The sequence below is a fragment of the Erpetoichthys calabaricus genome, chromosome 3 (genome assembly GCF_900747795.2).
Source record: "Erpetoichthys calabaricus chromosome 3, fErpCal1.3, whole genome shotgun sequence".
NCBI lineage: Eukaryota > Metazoa > Chordata > Cladistia > Polypteriformes > Polypteridae > Erpetoichthys > Erpetoichthys calabaricus.
Window position 1 is genome coordinate 193,632,320 of NC_041396.2, and position 26,731 is coordinate 193,659,050.

The 26,731-nt window shown below is 37.7% G+C and overlaps 1 protein-coding gene across 2 annotated transcripts in view; it reads right to left on the bottom strand.

The window, feature by feature from the left end:
* ascc3 (activating signal cointegrator 1 complex subunit 3) overlaps nucleotides 1–26,731 on the bottom strand; it is an 854,735-nt gene that overhangs the window by 422,666 nt on the left and 405,338 nt on the right. For both annotated transcript variants that reach the window (XM_051925342.1, XM_051925343.1), the window contains exon 14: nucleotides 2,191–2,325. In XM_051925342.1, coding sequence (XP_051781302.1) covers nucleotides 2,191–2,325 — 135 coding nt within the window. The remainder of the gene's footprint in view (nucleotides 1–2,190; nucleotides 2,326–26,731) is intronic.

Here is a 26,731-nt window from a genome sequence, read left to right on the forward strand (position 1 = left end):
CCAAGATAAATTTCTGAGGTAGGCTATTGATTGCTGTCTCTGAGTATCATGTTTGGCTAAATAAAATCAATCATACTGCAATATTGATCACAAGCTAAACCTCTTTTTTGCTCTCTGACTGGACAGTAACTAATGATTTTGTTATGGTCTGAATCATGTTGGCACAATGAGTTATCTGACTTATGCATATCGTCATCCCATGCTCATTCACCTTGAAGAATTTAAAGGTTATTCTGTGAATCAGATGTAACACCTACAGTGTAACACAGAAATATTTTATAAACAACAAGCTAAAATAAAGTTAAGAGTGCAAGTGTTAAAGTAAAGTACTTTAGTTTTATTCTCAGAGAGATATCGTAAATAATCAATTACATAACAAAACATAATGTTGACTGCAAGAGTGGATGTCTACATAAAATTAACAACTATTTTCTTGCTGCATGTCGCTACGCTGATTTATCTTGATTACCCATCCTTTCATTTCTGAGCCTTCTTAGTTTATTTCAGGGTTGCATTGAGAGCCAAACAGGAACCCCTCCTCCCTCCCAAACTCAAGAAATGCCAATCCATTGCAGGGCACCCTCATGCACACATCCACATTCACTTGGGGCAAAAGTTTATATTAAAAGTTAATTTTAAACCACCTGAATACATTTTATAAAATCATCACCTAATTACAGTATTTATACAGCCAACTTATTAACAGATGTGATTTTAACTATTTTCTGATATTCCTCTATTTTATTATGTCAGTAATGTAAATGATAACAAGGAATGAAACCATCATGATACAGGACAAAAGTATTTAGCGGTTCAGGCTTTAATAACAAGCCCCCAGGGTCTCCTACAGTAACAAACAAACTCTATCATGTACCTATTTCTTTTATTCTAACATACAATATAATATATAGTTGGTTTTTAAGCTTTAGCAGTGGTAGAGCCACCCACCCCAAATTAGGGGCTTATTTACACCCAATTATGTCCTCCAATCCAGACACCATCCTCCACAACTGTTTGGCACTCCTTCTGTTGGAAATTATTCAATGGAAATGATCAACATCAACCCTGAAAACCATCTATCACAACTGATTACAATGGCAAAGGGAAACCATCTTCCGTAACTAACTACTCCGATACATTATCATGACAGGGTAAGGGTTTGAGGAGTAGAACCAACTACTAAGCTAGGCCATACTACTTCAAACCCTTTCTGCACTATTGTACTCTAGGTATCATGATACTAAACAGAAACTTGTGCATTGTAGTTGTTGTTTGTGTAATTAACATGCATAAACATAACACAAAGCATTTTAAGTAACTGTCTAAAAGTCAGCTACTATTGGGACACATCAAAATATTTAGGGCACATCTCTAAATATAAAAGCCATTCTGTAGTTCATACATGCAAATGTGAGTGAATCAGCTGAGTAGTGTACCTTTTATACTTGGTACCTTCTATATCCTAATGGTGTAGTCTTGGACTTTAATTCTTTTATTAGTCATTTAAGAGTGTAGACAACACTATAAAGAAGAGCTCTCTGGACTTTTTAAGGAATTTTTATTTATTTTATGCTATCCACATTCTATGAAGGACTCCATCCTGTTTTCTTTGTCTATAGTGCTGCATTTTAAAAGAATACGTGCCTCTAAAAAGTCTTTTTTTCTCATAATGTAACCAAAATATTTGGTTTCAGATTTAAATGATTAAAATCTACTACTCACAAGATTAATGTTCTGTTTCTTTTGCACAGCATGTCCATGAAATATGCACTGAGAATTGGTATCTCAATAACATTTTCACAATATAATATTTTTTTGCATTAGGAAATATGTTGATTTACTATTCTATGTATATATATGATGCCATAATTTTTTTATTTCTGTTTATTTATCTTCTATTTTGCAGGACACTTACCAAGAGAATCTATTCAACTAAAAATGACACATATCGCATATTCAATATGAACTTAAAATAGAAATGGTAAATACCTCCAGACATTTAAAAAATGAGAGCAGTTTTCACATTTCATGTTTACTTAGCTATTTATTAACTAGAATAGTTTTATGTTATTATTTACAAAATACTCTCATCTATACATAGAAGTTGAAGCCTAAAGTTAGTTGTTAGCAGTTGAAAACACAAGTTTTTACAGTAACCTTGTTTGAAGAAAAAAAATGCTTAAACAGTACCTGTTTTTCACACCGCCCATAATCTGCCCCTTGCTCTGTCATGTAAAAGGATGCTTCTCCACGATTTTTTGCCATTTCAATAAGAGACAAAGCAGTCTTCACTGTGGAATTTCTGGCATGTACAAATACCATGACCTTAAAACAGGAAAGGAGAACAATTTTACAGGTACTAAAATTAATACAAAATATTAAATATACTATAAATAATGTTATTCAAGGAAAAAAGAAAAAAAATATTCTACGTTAAGATAAACAATAAATAAAGCCTGAAAAATGAGAAAACAAATGGAGCTGTGTAGTGTAAGACAAAATTAATTATTAAGATACAGTACTATATAAAAATATTCAGATCCTTTAAAATTGTCCATATAATAAACAATTCTTAACACTTTCTGTGTGAACTAGAAATGCCAACATGAATGAGGAACACTTCCTTAACAGTATAGGCCAATACTAAGTACGAATATGAGCACTTTTATTTAAAAAAAAAAAAAAAAATAAAGCTAGAGTTCCAACAACAGATAAATGAAAATGGAGACAATAAATTCCTATTAAGGTGCAATGTATTAACCTTGTTTTTTTCCTTAAATTTACAAAGAAATACCATTTAATATCATTAATCCAGGAATTATAATTACATTGTTTTTGATGAGGAATTCTCTTCCATGTAACGTTAAATTGAGGATTTTACAGAATCAGTGGCAACTTCAGTATGTATTTAACAAAGAATGATGTACAATCAGCAAAAACAATCATATCATTCACACATACTTAATTTGTCTGTCATATTCTCTTTAAAATAAAAAATGGTTACTTAATACTATCAAAATCAGAAACCAAAGAATATAATATACATGCCACGTGAACCGTAAAAAACAGATTTGTGAGATATCTGACACAACCTACTGTGAGATTATGTTTGTATTTGTATATTCAGGAATAAATACTAATTATTAATTTAAAAGTGTCTTTTATACATACAATACATCTCTCATATATGATCCAGCATTTTTGGAGCCATTTTATTTGCACGTCTTTGTGAGACATTAAATATTGTTTGATTAGATTAGTCTACCTTCCTGCTTCAATTTGAAAAAAGCATTGAGTGTGTGGCTAGTGTGGAAGTACTCAAATCCTGATAAAATTTAATTCTGGACTAAACACAGGATACAAAGCAAATTATTTTGTCACCACCTTAGAGTTATAGACAATCACTTAGGTTGAAATAGCTTTTGAAGTTGTTGCATGGTTCAAACTAACACGAATAATCAATAATGTGTAAAAGTGACCATTAAAACCCAATTGATATGAGACACAGTACTGGATTTTTGTAAGAGAAAAACCAGGAGATACTTTGTAAGAGATTTAATAGAAGAATGTACCCACAAAGACAGCGTCCATGATTATACAACAAACTCACCAAAAGTTTTTAATCATTTGGTGTAATATATACATTTTCACTTACCTAGAGTCATACTAATCCCCTTTATACACACTGTGCTATGTTTATCATTGAATGTTTCATAACTGGACTGTTGCGTTTTACTTTCTAAGTGGGAGTTAATTAAAACATAACATGCACTCCTACAAACCTTGTTTTAGGTTTTCACTAAGGGGCCTTTTAGCTTTTTTTTTCCCCTTTAGCAGGTATTTTTGCTGTTCTTTTATCACCTGCAGGAAATCAAAGATAGCTGAATGATTTGAGGAAGGCAAAAAGGTATTTGTGTTCAAACTTAGCAGCCTGTGAAGGGCGTGGAACATTTTTATTTTAAGTATAATGTTGACAACGGCAAGAGGTTTAAAAGCAAGAAAGCAAAAGGGGGGCTGAAGAAGCAATGCACTACTGTATTCTCTGAATAGAGTAGTGGACATATTTGTTTGAAATATTCAGTTTCCTGGTAATCTGTTGCATGAAATAACCTTCACTTTGCAAAACAACAATAGACTGACATATTTCTTGACAAATCTGTTTAATTTTGATCATTTTTTAACCTAGAATTGAATGTCAGGAATGCTACTTCCTTGCAAAACAAGGTAACACAATTTGCTTGCAATATTGAGTAGAATAGCAGGTTTCAGCGGTGCTAAAGCAATTACAAAAGTTTCTCTAATAAATAAATAGCATTTGGAAATAACTAATTAGGCTAAGGGAATTTATCTTTAGGATACTGGAACAATGGCTGCAGAAAATGGGACTTTTTAGACATATGTGATAAATAAATTGTAAATCAGTAATTTCAAGCAGTGATAGCCATTAGCAACATTGATAATGTCTTGGTTGAATTTTGTATTCAATTGAATGGTACAACGTACAAAAAAAACCGAAAATAGTACTAATTTCTATTAAAAACATGAAAATTTCTAGGTGACTCCAAACTTTTGAACGCTAGTGTTAATAAGGACAAGCCTATCAGTTCTGCAGTACAAATTTAAAGAACTATGTGAAAAGATGAACAGCATAACTGACGAGGTCTCTGAAGTTCTACATGGCTTAAATCTATGGAACTCCTTTTGGAACAGATGGCACCTGTTCCTCCACAACGGGTTACATTTGAACTGAAAGGGCACCAATGTGTTGGGGACATGTATGAGTAGTAGGGAATGGGGGAGAAGGCAGTTCAAAGTTTAGAATTTTGCATGAAAAGATTAATATTAGTGTAAAAACAAAGATGCATAATAAATAAATAAATTCTATCCCAAGTAAAATAAGTAACACATTAAAAATTGCTTTCTTAAATACGAGGAGAGATCAAAAATAAAACAAGTTTTAGTTTTATGTAGCTAAGTATAATTATGATATTATACCAATAACAGAAACCTGGTTAAATAACAAAGATAAGCATGAGTATAACATAGATGGGTATACAATTTTTAGAAAGAATAGACAAAAAAGAAACAATTGTTTTATGTGGAACAATTTAAATGCATGTGTTCTTGATGAGCCACATCTTAGTAAAGGACTGCCACATCTTAGTAAAGGACTGGAATGAACTAGAAAGTATAGGGATAGAGGCCTTATTTTAGGAGTGTGTTATAGACCCTCCTCAATGTAGATAGTAATTTCAAAGTCCATTTGTTTAATATTAAAATGACAAGTTTTGAGGGGGATATTACAAATACGAGGGACTTTAATTACCCAAATATTAATTGGGTTAACTTTGCGAAAGACAGCAGCATCAGAGCAGACGTTTTAAACATAAACAGTGATTGTGTTTAACACAGTATGTTAAAGAAGTGGTTTTCAAGTTCAGTTCTCAGAGTCCCATATGGCTGCAGGTTTTTGTCCATATAGAATTTACAATAAGTGAGATATTTTACACATAATTGTTCTCATTATTCAATTAGCTGCCATTGTTCTCTTGTTTTGCATTCAAAAAAGAATAGCAGTATGAGATTTACATTTATAATAGAATACTGTACTTGTACTTTTGTTGTATCTTTCAATGCTTAACTGTTTTCTCATTTTATTTTAAATTAATTTCTTATTTAGAATTTGCTCTCTTGATTGTATTTGACTTTTGACACACCAGTGCAAAAAACATGGAATGCAAATGGGTAGCTATTTTCACTATTAGCCACTTTCATGTTTATTAGTAAATAATAGGTTAAAATAACAAAAACTTCAAAATATATGTATTATTAAGAAAAAAGAATGAATTCTTATCAATCTAACACATATAATCTATAGCTTTTCTCTGTAATTGCTTAGCATATCCTGTTTCTAATTACTTGGGTGATACAAAACATAACTGTAAACTAACTGCTTGTTTAATCAAGGTCAGAGTCCAATAACAAGCAGAGGCTGGTTGGGATGAAAACCTGTACCAATGCGAGGAGAAGCTTGTCAAGGTTTAGTCAGTCAGTCATTTTCCAACCCGCTATATCCTAGTATTTTGTAATAATCAGGATAGAATTTAGGGTGTAAATTTTCAATTTAGCTTTAATTTACCATTTGTGTCAATATTAGTGGAGGTCAACTTACACCAGAGTCATTGTGAACAATGCTAATACTATTGCACTAAAAATAAATTTCCATCTTTAATGCTCTTGAAGTAATTTCTTTTTAAGGCAGTGTAAATGAAACTGTTGCATCATGGAGAAATTAGCAAATCTGACACTAACATATGTAGCTCACCTATTAATGAAACTATGATATGACAAAGCAAGGCAAAATATTTAGACTAAAACCCAATTTAAGGTATACTCCAAAGATACTCACTCCATGTAAATAAGCACTCAACTCTAACACAACAAAAAAAACATATGAGATTCCTGTGATTACCTAGTTTAGCAGTAGTACATTCCAGCTGAGGAAAGGCAGCCAGATCAGTGTATCATGCTTAAAGTTTTAATGGGAAGAGCACAGGTATTTGAAGCACCACATTGCTGTGAGACTCATAGTGCTGATGGTTTTTCGTTCTTTACATTGCTCTTTTATGTAGTTAACTATCCTTAAAATGATCGCTCACTGTTGCTACACAAGTTGAAACACTTTTGTGGATTTGGCAGTTGTGCTTCTTTTGAAGGGCCCCCTGAAATGTCTCATTTGCATTATGGAATATCAGCTAATATTGTGGGCGACTGATTCTCAGGCTAATACAACTTGTGAGCAACTTTATACAATATTTTTCATTCATCGTCTGTTTTTCTAACCCACTTATCCTGGGCAGGGTTGCGCTGTATAAAAGTAATAAGGAATGAGGAGAAAGAACAAGTCACTGACTAAACTGAGTAATGCCAGTAATTTGGTTCCAGTTCAAGCACTGCTTATGGGAAAATAGGAATGTAACTGTAAATAAATTTGAAATAAACTGGTTACACTATACATCAAAGCATTGCCTTGCATTTTACTTTTTTTTTAAGCAAGTGCCATTGTCCTCCTTTATGCATATTGTATACTGCAAGCTTGCATTGCCAGTGAACATTTTGAAATGACAGTATGAACTTCTAAGATATAGCACAACCCTATTGTGCATGTGTATATTATATATATATATATATATATATATATATATATATATATATATATATATATATATATATATATATATATATATATATGTATATATACTGTATGTATAGATAGATAGATAGATATACACACACAGACTTTTTGTTAAAAAGTTGATATTTGACAGAACTGTAAACCAACAGATACCTGCTAAGAAAGGATATCAATAGAAATTCTGATTGACTGATTTGATTAAAATGTGGTAACATTATAGAAAAAAGCAAGTTTGCTGACACTTGTTTTTTTAATTTTCAGTATTTTTTGTCGATATATGCAGGCTGTACATGTTTTTGCTGTTTTTAATGAATAAAGTAAAATATGATTCAGTTTTAGAACTTTGTCTGTCTGTGTCTCCGGCAAAAAAAATACAGCTTGTATATATAACTGATGAAAAATACATAAAGAAATAATTCAGTGAATGATGTAAGCAAATGAAAATCATAAAAATCTAAAATTGATGATAATATACAGTATGTGTAAATTTCACATGTTTCCTATTGATTAACTGTTTCAATTCAAAAGAATATACTTTCCTGTAAAGTTGTGTTTTACAATGACCACCAACAAAAGCCAAGTGACTAGGAAAAGCAGGAATTGATCTAATGCAGGAATGTTTTAATCATGTGTAATTTTATATGGCTTGTTAAAGAGTAAGCAGCTCCGCTGATGGAATAATATAATTATTTCTTATTATTTGACTGATGCCTTTATCCAAGGTGACTTACAACATTAGAGATAAAATTGGTTACATTTTGTTTATTTTTCCAATTAGAGCGCAGGCAGGTAAAATTACATGCTTATTGTCACACAGTTTCAGGTTTTAAACCCATACCTTCAAGGTCTGAAGTCCTAGATACAAAGCCTTAATCACTACACCATACTTCCTACCAATAATATTACCCTTTGGTAAAAAACCTACAAATACTGTATACAGAAAAGTGCTTAGTTACATAGTACTTCTAATACATTCAATTAGTTGATAACTATAGCTAAGGTCCATTGTCTCATTAAATTTCCCGGAAGAAGCCAAGTAACACAGATAGTGTGGTGTGTGTACATACAGTATATGTACCCCCCCCCCCCCTCTCTATATATATATATATATATATATATATATATATATATATATATATATATATATATATATATATATATATATATATATATATATATATATATATATATATATATATATACACACACACACACACACACACACGCACACACACAGTACAAGTGAAAAGGTTTTAAACCTCTTATTTTATAATATTTGGTCAAACGTCATGCAAAGTGCTCATTGTAAACAACAGTGGAGAAACTAGTAGTTGCATATGAATTGAGAAATGTAACTTTTTATTTCATTAGAAATCTTACTGGGAATGGCCTAGATCTTCATCATTCTAATTAGACACTTGTATCAGTAAACATATATTTGTCTTTTAATTCATGCTGGATCTAACATATCTGAAAAAAAAAATGTAAAAACTGAGTACTACACATTCTAAAAATGACAGAAGCCTAAAAATCACAAAAAGGTGAGGGCTACCACAAAAACCCTTGCCCAAAAAGGCATTAAATGATATATTTAATTCAAATAAATTTAAGACAGAAAAACGTCCACTGATTCAAATTAACTTAGGAAATCTCAAAAAAAAAAAACAGAACTACAAATAAAAGATTATATTATTAAGAGTATAAAAATACTAAATAATAATAATAAGCAAAAAGTAAATAAACACAGACCACACAAAAACATAAATGGTCAAAAGGCCAACAAAATTAGAAGAGAGTATTAACAAATGGGAATGGAACAACAAAAGTAAGAAAGTATTGCATTAGCAATGAGACCAAGACAACAGGGGCTTATTAAATTGAGTATATAATTATGGGAAAAGAAATCGGAGCAAAATTACATACAATAAATATAAGCAGTGGGCAAATAAGGAAAAGAAGGGAAATGAAAAAATGTTCAAAAAATGAAAAAATACAAAATCGAATCCTTCTGCTAGTTCATATTGATTAAATCCTCAAAAGGTCACAGATAACCTGACAATATTTTGTTGATTCACTGTGGTGTTTCTGCCAGTCAACTGGGGAAGAGCTGTGAAGACACTAGCAACAATGTGGCCCAAATTTCTGGATTGCAAAGGTTGCACTGCAGAATTGTGGATTCTGTCCCACTTGTCCCCCTATTCTTCAGTATTAAAGGCTATATTTTTATGGGATACACTATGCCAATAATGTAGGCATCAAATCAACTACAGAAGTGTTTAAAAGCAAGACAAGAGTTTTACTTGAATAAACATTATAGAAAGTGTACTAGTGCTTACAGGGATTATGTTGAAAAATAAAAACTTTTGGATTTACTAATATTTCTGTAGTGAAAAGTCAAGCAAAATGACAACTTTTATTGGCTATCTAAAAAGATTACAATATGCAAGCTTTCGAGGCAACTCAGGCCCCTTCTTCGGGCAAGATGTAATCACTAATATTTCTTTCAAGAGTTCTGGCACAGAATGCTTTTATTAATCCTTGAAGCTATAATCAAATTGTAACATCTGTATTAGCCAAAATGTCTTCATACATTTTAATCAACTTTAATTTCAAAAAGTGATGTATAGTAAAGTGATGTCTTTCAAGATATTCCTCTTGAAATATTACACAGAACCAACTACGTACTAACATTTGCTGTGGTTATTCCATCTACTTTTTTTGTTGTTTTTACTTTCTATGTACAATTAACTTTTGTTTATGTCTATAAAAAATAAAATAATGCACTCTTTTCAGTTTCAGTTCTCAATATACTGGAACTTAATTACTTTTATTTTCTCACACTAGGGCCCCTAGATGGCACTTGAGTACTGTCTTGTTTGACCAGTTTACAGCTTTATTACTGGATGTTTCTAACAACTATAAAGTATATCTCTATGACAGCAATGGCACATGTTAGCATTACCAGTTGATTTTTCCCTTTAACTTTAAGACATAAAGATAAAAAACATTACTGTTCAGTGAACTGAAAAATAATTGGACAATTTACTCTTTAGATAATGAGAAGCAAAATATTCTTCAAAACCCAAACATAACTGTGCATTCAATTAATTGACTGAATGTATTAGCAGTTTCGTGAGAAAAATCATTATACAGTACATTAACAAAACAATCCCTAAACTTTAAACATAAAAAATCAACCAAAAACTATCACAAAGCACAGAAAATAAAGCATACCAAAATATAATTACAAGACCATAAAATGAATAAGAAATAAAAACATATTGGCATACAGTTTTACGATTTGTTTTTGAAGATGCTATCAAAGTCCATGTAACTGAGTTTAAAGTTTCAACTTCAGAAATGTGTGGGGTATCTGAAAGCCTGGAAATGAGATACCGAAGGTAAAGACTAAGTTAATTGATAAGGTCTTTCCAGTTGAAATGAGGGATTTTAAACTAGTAACATGAGATGGCATGGCTTAATACTTTGCAGAGTGGAATAGGGTTTTATTTATGTATTTTTTATGAAAAACAATTATGGAAGACTTTCATGAAAAGAATAGAAAAAAGAACAAATGTATAAAACCTACAATGGTCTATATGTAATGACTCTATCCAAATATGACAGCTATCAGAAAATTGTAAACTAGCCATTACATCAAAATATCTGAAAAAACATGAGCCAGAGGGTCACTGGTAACATCATTATACTCTGATTTATCTCATTGGTTCAGATATGCAAATAACAAACCCAATACCAGCACTCAGGTAAAATAAGAAAACACTGTATAAATATAAATTTAACCACAGAAAAATTATGATGGAACAGATATTGCCACTTTCCATTGATTTAATGATTCCTTCTATTGTTCAAAAATGTTTCCAATTTTTCAAAAATATTTCAAATAATGGAACAGATTTTTAAAAGGAAAATGATTGGGAATTAAACATTTTTCAAATAATAAAGTCACAGAGACATACATTTGTGTCATCAGGCCTGACTATAAAAGATGACATGTCAGGGTCAGTATCCAAGCTTTGGGACCATTTTCAAATATGTCTGACACTACTAAAATTACTTATTATTTAGAGCAATCTCTTTTACAGTTCAGATCTTACACACATACATTTAATATAAACAAACTGCCCAGAGTTGCTGAAAAATCAGAAAGGTTAGTAATGGTTTATTTAGAATGTTCAAATACTTAAGGGCAAATTAAAAGAATGCCTGCAAAATAATACAAAATTAATTGTTCCTCATAAAATGAAAATGTGTTATTTTGGGGTAGAATTATTTCAGTTGAACAAGACAAGGTGGCATTCTAGTGTAGTTTAGGTTAATAACAACAGATCTAACACTAAGCAACAACATCCGATTGGATGTCATTCAATATAGAGTTGTCAAGAGGATTACAGCATGAAGGGAAGCAGGCAGAAAAAGAATAAAACGTACCATCTTCTAACCTGCTTCCGCCTGAGAAACGTCGTGGGGGAAATGCAGCCTAAGTGTAGGGCACAAAGCATAAACCAAATACACACATTAAAATAAAGTTGTGGCAGGACTGTGGCCATATTTATGCTGTCTTTTAAAACATTAGACAAATCTAGACATCATTCTTCTAACTGAGCCACTGGGGATGCACAAACCAGTGTGTTTCTTCGTGCCAGTCTTAAGTCCAGAAAAAAAGGGGAGGGTTACATCAGGAAGGGCATCCGGTGTAAAATCTTGTCAGATCAATATATGGACAACGATGCAGATTTCCATACCGGATCAGTCGAGGCTGGGTTAACAACGGCCACCAACAGTACTGTTACCCAACAGGATGCTGGCTGAAATTGAGCTGCTGGTGGCCAAAGAATGAGAAGAAGAGGGGGAAGGCATGTCTGGAAGCAGAGGGAGAAGAGAAAGGTAAAGAGAGTGGAAGCGATGGTAGGAACTTTGAATGTTGGCAGTATGACTGGTAAGGGGACAGAGTTAGCTGATATGACAGCAAGAAGGAAGGCTGATATATTGTGCATGCAAAAGACAAGATGGAAGGGAAGCAAGGCCAGGTGCATCAGAGGTGGGTTCAAATTGTTCTACCATGGTGTGGATGGGAGGAGAAATTGGGTAGGGGTTATCCTGAAGAAAAAGTATGTCAAGAGAGTTTTGGAGGTGAAAAGAGAGTCAGACAGAGTGATGATTATGAAGCTGGAAATTGAAGGTGTGATGATGAATGTTGTTAGTGCATATGCCCAGCAAGTTGGGTGTGTAATGGACGAGAAAGAAGATTTCTGGAGTGAGTTGGATGAAGTGAAGCTAGAGATTGTACCCAAGAGACAGAGAGTGGTGATAGAGCAGATTTCAATGGACATGTTGGTGAAGGGAACAGAGGTGTAAAAGAGGGATGTCAGGGACCTCTGGAAATGTGCTAATTCGCAGGGTTTAGCTAACAGAAAGCCGAGTGCAGGAGTCACGGTCAGATGACTGGCGATATGAGACTGTTGAATTCCAGTATTTTATATTTATTTAATGTAAAAATACAACTGAAACAATAAACAAACAAACATGCTGGAGATAAACCAATATGGCGGAATGAAAAGTCTGTCGTGAACAGGCAACCACTTGTCTAAGACGCCTCTGTCTAGAGAGCCTTTGCATTAAGCTTTCTCTTTGGCGAAGCGTGTCACGCACTTGGTTATCATGCTGGCTGCATAACTCATCAGCTCGCTCATCCTCCTCTATCTGCCGCTTAATCTCCTCCGGTTCAGCACGTTTCCTTTCCTCACTTACTATTGCTGATTGTGAGTCTCGAAGGGAAACGGAGACTCGACTTAAATCTGTACGTACACTGGATTTATTGCTGCCTTGATCCGATTTTACTGATCGGTTACTTTCACGCGAAGGTGCGCTAATGGCACTTCTCGGTTTGCTACATTCGCTTTGCTTAGAACATGCGATAGAGGGCGCATTACTTCTGGAAGGACAGTATCCCACATCATAGTCCGAAAGGTGCACTGGAATTCTTGTCTATTGGCGGCCTTGGCTGCGTACTGCGAACTTACTGTGCACGCGGAATGAGCCCATTGGCGGAAAGGCTACCACGACGCCCGCAGACTGGTCGTCTACATTGTGTGAGCTTGGGTCAGAAGAAATGGTTTGGCTTGACGCAGGGATGTCAGCTCGGGTGTTCTCCTCTGCATCGTTGCTCAGTTTGACGAGGTTCAGATCCTCCATACACAATGCCTTGTCCATTTTGCTCTCGGTCGGTCTGTTTTGCTTTCCAGCTCGAAGGACCATGTAAAAGAGGGATGTCAGGGACCTCTGGAAATGTGCAGGGTTTAGCTAACAGAAAGCCGAGTGCAGGAGTCACGGTCAGATGACTGGCGATATGAGACTGTTGAATTCCAGTATTTTATATTTATTTAACGTAAAAAAATGACTGAAACAATAAACAAACAAACATGCTGAAGATAAACCAATATGGCGGAACGAAAAGTCTGTCATGAACAGGCAACCACTTCCAGTTGAGGGCGTGACCTCATTAAACTTTCTTACAAGAGGAGATGAGGTGGTGATGGGTAATAGGTATGGTGTGTCAAGGACAGGAATGCAGAAGGTCAGATGGTGGACATGGCCATGGCCAATACATATTTTAAGAAGAGGTAGGAACACAGGGTGACATACGAGATTGGAGGAAGATGTGCATAGGTAGATTATATCCTTTGCACGAGGGTCAATCTGAAGGAGATAGGAGACTGCAGAGTAGTGGCAGAGGAAAGCAAAATTAGGCAGCATAGGATGATGGTCTGTAAGATGACCTTGGATATCAAGAAAAGGAGGAGAGAAAGGATAGGGCCAAGGATCAAATGGTGGAGGTTGATAAAGGAAGACAGTAAGGTTGACGTTAGGGATGAGGGAAGGCAGACACTGGGTGACAGTGAAGAGTTACCAGATGGCTGGGCAACTATAGCAGAAGTAGTAAGTGTGGAAGCCAGAAGGATGTTTGGTGTAACATCTGGACAGCAGAAGCCAAGCAGAGGGACCAAGCTGGAAAAGATGTGCAGCAGGTTAGGGTGATAGAGGATAAAGATGGCAACGTACTCACAAACAAGGAGACTGTGTTGAGCAGATGGAAAGAGTACTTTGAGAGGCTGATGAATAAAGAGAGAGAAAGAAGGTTGGATGATGGGGTGATTGTTAATCCTTTGCATTTCTTGATTCACTAAGAGGAAGTAAGGGCAGCTACGAAGAGGATGAAGAATGGAAAGGCTGTTGGTCCAGATGGTATACCTTTGGTAGCATGGAGGTGTTTAGGACAGATGGCAGTGAAGTTTTTAACCAGATTACTTAATGCAATCTTGGAAACTGAAAGGATGCCTGAGGAGGGGGGAAGAAGTGTACGGGTACCAATTTTTAAGAATGAGGGAGATTTGCAGAACTGTAGTAACTACAGAGGGATAAAATTAATGAGCCACAGCATGAAGTTATAAGAAAAGGTTATTTGGATGCTAGGTTAAGAAGGGACGTGATGATTAGTGAGCTCCAGCATGGTTTCATGCTGGGAAAGAGCACTACAGATACAATGTTTGCTCTGAGTGTGTTGATGGAGAAGTATACAGAAGGCCAGAAGGTGATGCATTTTATCATTGAGGACATAGAGAAAGCATATGACAGTGTGCCTAGAGAGAAGTTGTGGTAATATATGAGGTAGTTGGAAGTGGCACAGGGGCATGTAAAAGTGGTACAGGATATGTACGAGGGAAGTGTGACAGTAGTGAGGTCTGCGGTAGAAGTAATGGATGCATTCAACGTCAAGGTGGGATTATATCAGGGATCGGCTTGGAACCCTTTCTTATTTGCAATGATGATGGACATGTTGACAGACGAGATTAGAAAGGAGTCCCCATGGACTATGATGTTTGCAGACAACATTGTGATCTGAAGCGAGAGTAGGGAGCAGATCAAGGATACCCTGGAGAGGTGGAAATATGCTCTAGAGAGGAGAGGAATGAAGGTCAGTAGGAACAAGACAAAATACATGTGTGTGAATGAGAGGGAGGTCAAAGGAATGGGGAGGATGCAAGGAGTAGAGTAGGCAAAGGTGGATAATTTTGGATCAACAGTACAGAGTAACAGGGAGTGTGGAATAGAGGTGATAAAGAGAGCGCAGGCAGGGTGGAGTGGGATGGAGCTGCCAGGAAAGAGGAAAAGAGGAAAGCCTAGGAGAAAGGTTTATGGATATGGTGAGAGAGGACATGAAGGTGGGGGGTGTAATGGAGATAATAGATGCAGAGGACAGGAAGATATGGAAAAAGATGATTCACTGTGGCGAACCCTAACAAGAGCAACCAAAAGAAGATGACGACGCAATTATTCAAAAAAAAAAAAAAAAAGAAAATCCCTAAAGTCCTACTACTTGGTAGCTTACTCCATGTGGTTCTCTGTGTAAAGAAAAACTACCTACTGTTTGTGCGAAATTTACCCTTAAGTTTCCAACTGTGTCCCCATGTTCTGGATGAACTCATTTTAAAATGATCCACCGTACTAATTTCCCTTCATAATTTTAAACACAATCATATTTCCTCTTAATCTTCTTTAACTTAAACAGAAAAGGCTCAGGATTTTTAATCTTTCTTCATAATTCATCCACTATAGCACTGAAATAAGTGTAGTTATTCTTCTCTGGACTTCTTCTATGTCCATTTTGCAGCCTGGAGACCAAAATTATACACAGTACTCCAGATGAGGCCTCACCGGTGTGTTATAAAGCTTGAGCATAACCACCATGGACTTGTACTCTACACAGTGTGCTATATAACCTAACATTCTGTTAGCATTCTTAACAGTAAAATTACCAAAGCCTACGAAAAAACTCGTAAATCCGGCCCACCTTAAATCCCTTCACACCTCTCCATCAGCGCCTTTTGTCCTGTAAATGTGCCGATAAAAACAAGCAGCAAGCAGCCTGCTATTTCATCCCCCCACCACCACAGAACGTGCACCAAGTTCTCCCAGCTCATGTCTTGATTATCTGGGAGTGAAGTGCTGGAGTTTTAGAGTGGAAATAATAGATTGTTATTTAGAACACATGCATTTCATGTGTGTTCCATTTCTACAATAAACTGTGTAAGCACATTGTTAAAACATAAACATTTTTTATATTTTAGTAATAAATGACAAAATGTTGGCATAAACTATATAATGTGTGAAACCTAAAGTCCAAAGATCAAATAAACACTTCCACAAAAGCTTCAAGGATGATACAACAGCTTCCGTGGCATAGTGGTAACAATTGCTGACCCCAGGTTCAATCCTGACTGTCTCCTATATTTACCGTTTTCAGTAGTGAGCTGCTCTTATTGTTAATATTATGCAATAAACACATACATATGGTTTGCGTCTGTAACAGCTGGTGTACATTTATAGTACTTGTAAAACTTAGCATTTTTTTTTTCACTTTTATTTTCTCAGACACAATCGCGATACACACTACCGCCCTAGGGATCTGACGCTGTTAGTTTTTATTTGAAACTGGGAATAACTGTAGATGTGAGTGGTGTTTTGAGTCAATCAAACTGGACATTCTCTGATCTGGATGAATAAAAGCTGACACACAAATGCTGGTGAATCTGCTTTATTCGTATCTCACTGTCACTTGATTTTTTTTTATTTCAGTTTTATTGAGTGTTCCTGCTCACGCTGAATTAGTATGCACCTTATGGTCCATGATGTCAAAGCCGCACTGACAAAAAAAAAAACACAGAGACATAGGTATATATGATATTTGGAATTATTCATTTTATGACCTGTATAGTACATTTTGGAAAACATTGTGGCACGGATACAATATTATTCATTTTACAGTGATCCCTCGCTATATCGCGCTTCGCCTTTTGCGGCTTCACTCTATCACGGATTTTATATGTAAGCATATTTAAATATATATCGCAAATTTTTTGCTGGTTCGCGGATTTCTGAGGACAATGGGTCTTTTAATTTCTGGTACATGCTTCCTCAGTTGGTTTGCCCAGTTGATTTCATACAAGGGACGCTATTGGCAGATGGCTGAGAAGCTACCCAACTTACTTTTCTCTCTCTCTCTCTTGCGCTGACTTTCTCTGATCCTGATGTAGGGGGTGTGAGCAGGGGGGCTGTTCGCACACCTAGACGATACGGACGCTCGTCTAAAAATGCTGAAAGATTATCTTCACGTTGCTACCTTCTGTGCAGCTGCTTCGTGAAGCGACATGCTGCACGGTGCTTCGCATAATTAAAAGCTCGAAGGGCACGTATTGATTTTTGACTGTTTGTTTTTCTCTGTCTCTCTCTCTCTCTCTCTCTCTCTCCCTGCTCCTGACGGAGGGGGTGTGAGCTGCCACCTTCAACAGCTTTGTACCGCCGGTGCTTCGCATACTTAAAAGCCAAACAGCCCTATTGATTTGTTTGCTTTCCTCTCTCTTTCTGACAGTCTGTGCTCCTAACGCGCACTCCTTTGAAGAGGAAGTTATGCTTGCATTCTTTTAATTGTGAGACAGAACTGTCATCTCTGTCTTGTCATGGATGACAGTTTAAACTTTTGAAAAAGAGACAAATGTTTGTTTGCAGTGTTTGAATAACGTTCCTGTCTCTCTACAACCTCCTGTGTTTCTGCGCAAATCTGTGACCCAAGCATGACAATATAAAAATAACCATATAAACATATGGTTTCTACTTAGCGGAATTTCTTATTTCGCGGGTGGCTCTGGAACGCAACCCCCGCGATGGAGGAGGGATTACTGTATTCATATTCATTTGCATAACATCTTGTGGTTGTGTTCAGTGACTGCATGTGTTTTTTTTTCCCGATCTTGCCAGACCCCACATGTTGCTGTATGGTGATGTTTCTTTTGTACTCCAGGACATGCAGAGGAAAGAATAGTACAGAGAGGTCAGTTCAGCACCATATGCAATCATCAAATTCAAATGTTAACAGTTCACACGCACGCAAGGACCGTCCTTCCTACATTTACGACATGTGTACCTGTTGCAATGTACACACTTCTCTCTATGCTGTGATTTCTATTACACACCTGAAAGAAAGAGACAATATATATGACATTTTGAAGAAATCATTTTATGACCTGAATAGTACCAATCAGAAAACATCATTGCACTAATGCAATATAATTTGAAAACAAACAGCGTCAGATCGGGTGTGAAATTATGCTGGTGCTGGTCCTTAGAGTCAGATCAGGACGGGCGGGGGGGGGGGGGGGCTGCAGTTGGGGGGTCGAGCGTGATCTTGATTGAGAGAATAAAACTGAAAAAAGCTAACTTTTACAAGTACCATAAATTTATACCCAATGTACCATATATTTGTCTCTTTCTTTTTTGAGTGAGTGGAGGCAGGACCTCTGTGTTTTTCCCAGTTGATTCTGGGGTTCGTCAGGGGTGTGTTCTTGCTCCTGCTCTGTTCAGTGCTTGTATGGACTGGGTGTTGGGCAAGGTCGTGGGGTCCAGCTGCTGTGTGACATCTGTTGGTGAAGTAAAGTTCACGGATCTTGACTTTGCTGACGCTGCTGTGATCTTCGCGGAGTCAATGGAGGCTCTCATCGGGGCACTCGAGAGACTGAGCAAGGAGTCTGAGTGTCTGGGCTTGTGAGTGACCTGGATAAAAACCAAGATCCAGGCCTTTAATGACCTTTAGGTACAGCCATCAGCAGTGTGTCTGTTTGAGGAGAGAGTGTTGACCATGTCGAGAGGTTTACTTACCTTGGCAGTGACATTCATGTCTCTGGTGACTCTTCCTATGAAGTCAGTAGACGGATTGAGAGAGCATGGGGGGTCATGAGGTCGCTGGAAAGGGTGTGTGGCGCTCCCGATATCTATGCAAAAGGACGAAGGTCCAAGTCTTTAGAGTCCTGGTGCTTCCTGTCTTGCTATATGGTTGAGAGACATGGACGCTAACAAGCAACCTAAGACAAAGACTGGACTCCTTTGAGACTGTGTCTCTCCGGAAAATCCTTGGGTACCGTTGGTTTGACTTTGTGTCAAATGAGCGGTTGCTCATGGAGTCCCGAATGAGGCACATTACCTGCATTGTGAGGAAGTGTCAGTTACGGCACTACGGCCATGTGGCGCGTTTCCCAGAGGTTGATCCAGCTCGTAAGATCCACATTGTTGGGGAACCGAGTGGCTGGACCAGACCAAGGGGTCATCCACATAACACCTGGCTGCGGCAGATAGAGGGTCATTTCCGGAGGGTGTCTGCCTGGGGGGTTGCAATTTGGGATCCCAAGTTGTTTCTTTGTGTAGTGGGTGTGGCAACGCACTGTACCGGTGCATGCTCTCCAACTTTCTTTTTTTCCCGGTGCTGTGTTGACGTCATGCACCAGAAGGCGTGAGCTTATTCAGTGCAAGCAGGAACACGTTTGGCCGGTTGCTGTGTGCTATAACAAGCTTGACCTGGCGGCGATCAACGCACATGTACTGTGCAAGGAGTGTTCATGGCTCACCTTGCAGAAGAACTTCGTCGTCACATCTTACTAGAAAAGGCAATGGAAAAAGAAAAGGAGGATGCAACATCAACAAGCTTCTGTTCCAAGACAGCCGCTCTCCCCAGAAAAGTAAACTGAGTCAGTGTCAGGTGCCCTTTCAATGTAATAGGAACCAAAGCATAGAGAGAAGGTGGTGGGGGGATGGAACAGCAGGCTGCTTGCTACTTGTCTTTATCGGTACATTTACAGGACAAAAGATGCTGACGGAGAGGTGCGAAGAGATTAAAGGAGGGCCGGATTTACAAGTTTTTCCATAGGCTTTGGTAATTCTGGTGTTAATGGCTGTCCTAAAGCTGATAGTCTAGAGTCCACTACAACTCCTAAATCCATCTCATAAGGTGTACTTTCGATTTTTAGACCTCCCACTGTGTATTCAAACTTAACATTGTTACTTTCTACATGTAATACTTTACGTTTACTGACAATAAATTTCATCTGCTGCGTATCTGCCCAAGCCTGTATGCTGTCCAAGTCCATTGTAATGATTTAATGGATTCCGGATTATCTGCCAATCCACCTACATTATCTTGGTATAATCTGCAAACTTAACCAGCTTGTTACTTATATTCTTATCCAAATCATTTATATATACTTAAAATAGCAGCAGTCCTAACACTGACCACTGTGGAACACCACTCTTAACATCTGATAAGGTTCCAAGCACCATAAACCTGTGTCTGAGCCAATTTTGCACCCAAATGCAAACATCACCCTGATCTCCCACTTCTTTTAGTTTGATGTCTAACCTCTCATGTGGCACCTCGTCAAATGCTTTCTGAAAGTCCAGATAAATAATTTAACACACTCCACTTTGATCATACACTTTTGTTGCTTCCTCATAGAATTCCAGCATGTTAATATAACATGACCTTCTTCTTCTGAACCCATGCTGACTGTCCATGTGTTGCTCAATCTTCTCTTTAATAATTCCTTCCATTAATTTTCCTGTTATTCACATTAAGCTTACTGGCTTATAGTTGCATGGATCTGCCCAATCACTCTTTTTATATAATAGGATAATAATATTTGCCATTTTCCAGTCATTCAGAATTTCCCCAGTGCACAGTGACTTCCTAAAAATATGTTTTAAGGGTTTATATATGTATTCGCTAACCTTAAGAAGTCAAGGGCAAATATTATGTGGTCCTGGGGATTAGTTTGATTTAAGCCTATTTAATCGAAGCAGTACTTTTCCCTCTACAATTTCTAAATCACTCAGCACCTCCTTAGTAGTCTCTTAAACCAATGGGAGGTAAACTGTTTCCTCATTTTGGAAGACCTCAAAAAAAAAGTGTATTTTTTAATTCCCCTTTACAATTACTGATGCACTTCACCTTTTCCTTGACTGTTCTTTAACTACTAAAATGCTGAAAGAATCTCTTTGGATCATCTTTCATCTCATCTGCTATATTCCTCTCCAACTGTCTTTTATCCTTCCTACTATATTTCATAATGGTTGTCCTCATGTTCTCATACACCCTATGATTCATATTGGAGTTATTAGTCTTATACGCCTTATACGCCGGTTTTTTCTCCTTTGCAGCTTCTTTATTAACTCTTTATAAACCCACTGCAGAGGTTTTTTTATTTACTAATTCCAACCAAGTATTACCTGTCCTGCATTACATGTAAACATTTTTAAACCTGTTCCACTGCTCCTCAACTGTCTCCAGACTTAAAAGCTTTGCCCAGTTTATCCTCCTTAGACTATGCTGTATCTACTCAAAAATTTGCTCTACCAAAGTTAAACTTAATAAATTTAGTCTTTGTATCTGCAATCTTCTAAAACATTGAGAATTGTATTATTTTATGGTCACTTGACTCTAGTGGTTCAATCACATCTACACCCTCAATACTATCCTGATTATTGCAAAATATTAAATCTAGACAGGCTTCAACCTGCATTGGTGCTTTAACATACTGCGTTAAAAAACAGTCACCGGTTACTTCTAAAAATGGCGAATCTTATGCTCTGCTATTTGCAAGGTTATCCCAGTTAATATTTGAGTAGTTAAAGTCACCCATTACTATAACATCCCCCCATAAACTTGTTTTTTTTTAATATTACTAAAAAGATGTGCACTGAAATTACTGTCTGTATTGAGCAGTCTATATAACACACACCTAATATAAGACCTCTTTCTCTAATGGTTTCCAGGCAAATCCACATGTCTTCACTAAGATGTGTCTCATCATCCAACTGAAGAAGACTTGAGTTTAAATTCTGTTTGACATAAGCAACAATCCCACCTCCTTTTCAGTTCAGTCTATCTTTCCTAAAAGACTGTACATTCCTCATGTTACACTCATCCCCATTTTTGTTATTTAGCCAGGTTTCCGTTATTGCTATAATATCATAATTATGCTCCAACTCACTTGTTTTATTGTTGATCCATCTAGCATTAAGGCAAGGTATTTTTTACGTGATACTCATTTTACTTTTACATTTAAATGTTGGGTTACAATTTGTTTTTATTTTTACACTATTATTTGTTCCTCCATGTACAGTTCGAAATCTGGCCTGTCCTAAACTCCCTGCCCACCACCCATACCCTACTTTAAACAATCCTTGACTAAACTACTCATATGCCTCCCCAACACATTGGTGCCCCTCCAGTTCAGATGTAACCTGCCATGGTGGAACAGGTCCCATCTGTTCCAAAAGGAGTCCCAATGTACCATAAATTTAACCATGTGACACTTGACAAAACATTACCTGCCTTCTCCCAGTATGTGGATTGTAACACCCAGGGAAATAAGACTATTGATTTACTGTATGCAAACGTTAAAGATGCATACAGCGCCACCATGCTGCCTGCGCTTGGGAAAGCAGATCATAACCTGGTTCTGCTTCAGCCTCACTACAAACCAAGAGTGAGGGAGCTATCTACAACCACACGCTCATTCAGGAAGTGGTCCCCTGAAGCAGAGCAGGCTCTGAGAGACTGCTTTGAAACTACGGACTGGGATATCCTGCAGGGATCTTATAGTGAGAACATTGAGGAGGTTGTTGACTGCACTACTGACTACATCAACTTCTGTATGGACATTGTAGTTCCAGTAAGAATAGTACGCTGCTATGCTAACAACAAGCCATGGATTACAAGTGACATCAAGGGCCTTTTGAACCAGAAGAAAAGGGCCTTTAAAAGCGGTGATCAGCATGAGCTCAAGCGCATGTAGAAGGAACTCCGAGTCCAGCTCAGGGCGGCGAAGAAGCAGTACAGGAGAAAGCTGGAGCAGAAGCTGCAGAATAACAGCATGAAGGAAGTGTGGGATGGGATAAAGACCATCACTGGCTGCAGCTCGAAGTGGGGTGCCACCATCGATAGAGACGTGAAGAGAGCAAACCAAATGAACAACTTCTTTAACATGTTTGACCACCCTAACCCACTCTCACCTCGGAGGACTGCACCCTCCTCCCATCCTTCTGCTGATACCAGCATAGGAGAGACATCCCCACCCACAATTAGAGCAGCGCAGGTGAGCAGAGAGCTGAGGAAACTTCGTGCCAGCAAAGCAGTGGGTCCAGATGGAGTATCGCCACGACTGCTGAAGGCCTGTGCGCTGGAGCTGGGGAGTCCTCTACAGCGCATCTTCAACCTGAGCCTGGAACAGGGGAGAGTCCCGAGGGTTTGGAAAACATCTTGTATCACCCCAGTCCCAAAGGTTTCACGTCCTAGTGAGCTGAACGACTTTCGGCCTGTCATTCTGACGTCACATGTGATGAAGACCATGGAGCAGCTGCTGCTTCACCACCTGAGGCCACAGGTACGCCACACCCTCGACCCTTTGCAGTTCGCATACCAGGAGAAGGTGGGAGCGGAGGATGCCATCATCTATATGCTACACCTATCACTCTCCCACTTGGACAGAAGCAGTGGTGCTGTAAGAAATATGTTTCTAGACTTCTCTAGCGCCTTCAACAACATCCAACCTCTGCTCCTTAGGGAAAAGCTGACAGAGATGGGAGTAGATTCATACCTGGTGGCATGGATTGTGGACTATTTTACAGACAGACCTCAGTATGTGCGTCTCAGGAACTGCAGGTCTGACATTGTGGTCAGCAACACAGGAGCGCCGCAGGGGACTGTACTTTCTCCGGTCCTGTTCAGCCTATATACATCGGACTTCCAATACAACTCGGAGTCCTGCCACATGCAAAAGTTCACTGACGACACTGCTATCATGGGCTGCATCAGGAGTGGGCAGGAGGAGGAGTATAGGAACCTCATCAAGGACTTTGTTAAATAGTGCAACTCAAACCACCTACACCTGAACACCAGCAAAACCAAGGAGGTGGTGGTAGATTTTAGGAGGCCTAGACCCCTCCTGGACCCTGTGATCATCATAGGTGACTGTGTGCAGAGGGTGCAGACCTATAAATACCTGGGAGTGCAGCTGGATAATAAATTGGACTGGACTGCCAATACTGATTCTCTGTGCAAGAGAGGACAGAGCCGGCTATACTTCCTTTGAAGACTGGCGTCCTTCAACATCTGCAATAAGATGCTGCAGATGTTCTATCAGATGGTTGTGGCGAGTGCCATCTTCAATGCCGTATTGTGCTGGGGAGGCAGCATTAAGAAGAAGGACGCCTCACGCCTGGACAAACTGGTGAGGAAGGCAGGCTCTATTGTTTGCATGGAGCTGGACAGTTTGACATCCGTGGCAGATCGACAGGCGCTCAAAAGGCTCCTGTCAATTATGGAGAATCCACTGCATCCACTAAACAGTGTCATCTCCAGATAGAAGAGCAGCTTCAGCGACAGACTGCTGTCAATGTCCTGCTTCACTGACAGACTGAGGAGATCGTTCCTCCCCCAAACTATGCGACTCTTCAATTCCACCCGGGGGGGTAAACGTTAACATTATTCAAAGTTATTGTCTTTTTTTACCTGCATTTTTATTACTCTTTAATTTAATATTGTTTTTTATCAGTATGCTGCTGCTGGAGTATGTGAATTTCCCCTTGGGATTAATAAGGTATCTATCTATCTATCTATCTATCTATCTATCTATCTATCTATCTATCTATCTATCTATCTATCTATCTATCTATCTATCTATCTATCTATCTATCTATCTATCTATCTATCTATCTATCTATCTATCTATCTACCTACCCTACACAAAGATTTGTGCCAAACGTCAAGTTAAGCCTTCTAATCTCCTCAATCTTACCTGGACTGGCACGTGGCACAGGCAGAACTTCAGAAAAGATTATCTTGTCAGTTCTGCTCCTCTGTCTGAAACCTAACTTCTTAAATTTGGATTGCAGAACTGGCAGACTACTCTTATGTATATGTCAATACTGTTCATATATTACAGGTAAAATATTATGAATCTACTCGGAAGGAAGTGTGCAAAACTGAGACACGTAAATATAGACTCTTTATGGCCATTATATTTAAACCGATGACTTCCCTTATAAGGACCCAGGCTGCAGCCAACAAGAGGACAAGAGACTCAGCCACCTTGACCCGAAGATAGGTTTGAACAACTGCACTACTTCATGCTGTAACACTTCTTTGTTTGAGCTTCAAAGCTTGTGATAGAAGGGATCAGCATTATATACTCAGGGGACTGTTCCTGTCACCAACTGATTTACATTACATGGCAAGGAACATAACATGTTTAATCCAGGAGTGAAGACACAACATACAATGAATCTATGCAGAACATATATATTCTCATTATGGTCAGCTATGTACCCCAGGACCACATACATTTTCCTCGCAGCTCCTTATCACTGCACCAATTGCCTGCCAGTAAGCTTTTGTTATGCAAATGTGTCAATTAGCAGCATACAGCCTGCACACACCCTTTCTCCATGATACTTTCTACATGAAATGTACGTATTTCAAATAATAATAATAATAATTCATTACATTTATATAATGCTTTTACAATATATCATTTACCTATACAATTGCCTACAAATTACTGTCAGATAAAAACATCAACATAGACTTAGGCTGTGAGAATTTTGCTGTATGATGCCTGCAGTTTGCTGAATGGATGATGGGTGAGTGCAGGTTGTATGCTTCTAACTGACACATTTGCAGAACAAAAGCTTATCGGTTGACAACTGGCGCAGTGATAAGGAGCTGCGAGGAAAGTTACGGTGGTCCAGGACAATGAATACTTTTGCAGATTTCAGAGATTCTAGTGTTAAAACACATGTGGGGTGCAAATCCAGCTAGAGTACCTATTGGTCTCTGACATGTGCAAAACAGACAAGGCAGCAACATAAAATGTGATGTGAAGTGCATTTACAGTATGCATGCGTAAGCGTTATGTACATGGCTGCTACAGCTCTGTGATATCATGATGGCCTCATCATGTGGCTCTAGGAAAAAAAAAGGTAATCTGATCCTGCTGCTAAGTGAATATCCAGGACAATATTTAGCGAACCTAACATATTCACTGCGAAAAAGCTTTGGCAAATTTTGCCATTTAACACTTCTCTATGTTTTAACCTGCAGCCTAACTAGGTACGTAAAGAATGTAACATTAACAACCTATCAGTGCAGGATGTCTAAATGTTTTTCATATGAGAAGCCGACTAGACAAAAGTTTTTAGTAAGCTAGACGCAAATGTGAAGAGTGACTTCAATCATGTCATAGGTGGTGGTGGTAAACAATGGAAGGTGATATTTTACAAGTTTTAACAAATGTTTTCATGTAAGCTCATTAATTTATTGGGATAAGTTAACATTCCATTGACAGTATTGGCAAAAATGCATTTCAGGTGAAGTATCTGTATTCTGAAGTCATCCCTGCTGTTTTTTGACTTTGTATACAAGCAATTCCCATTTCATTCATTAACCATAGCCACATTTACCAATTCAGAGTCGCAGGGCTTGAAGTATATGCTGGCAGCATCAAATGCAAAACTGACAACAACCATGAAATAGGCGATAGTCTTAAGATGTGGGAGGAAAACTGGATGCTCAAATATCACAGTGTAGTACAGAGTTTAAGCGAGTAAGGTGTAAGTGAGCAAGTTTAATTT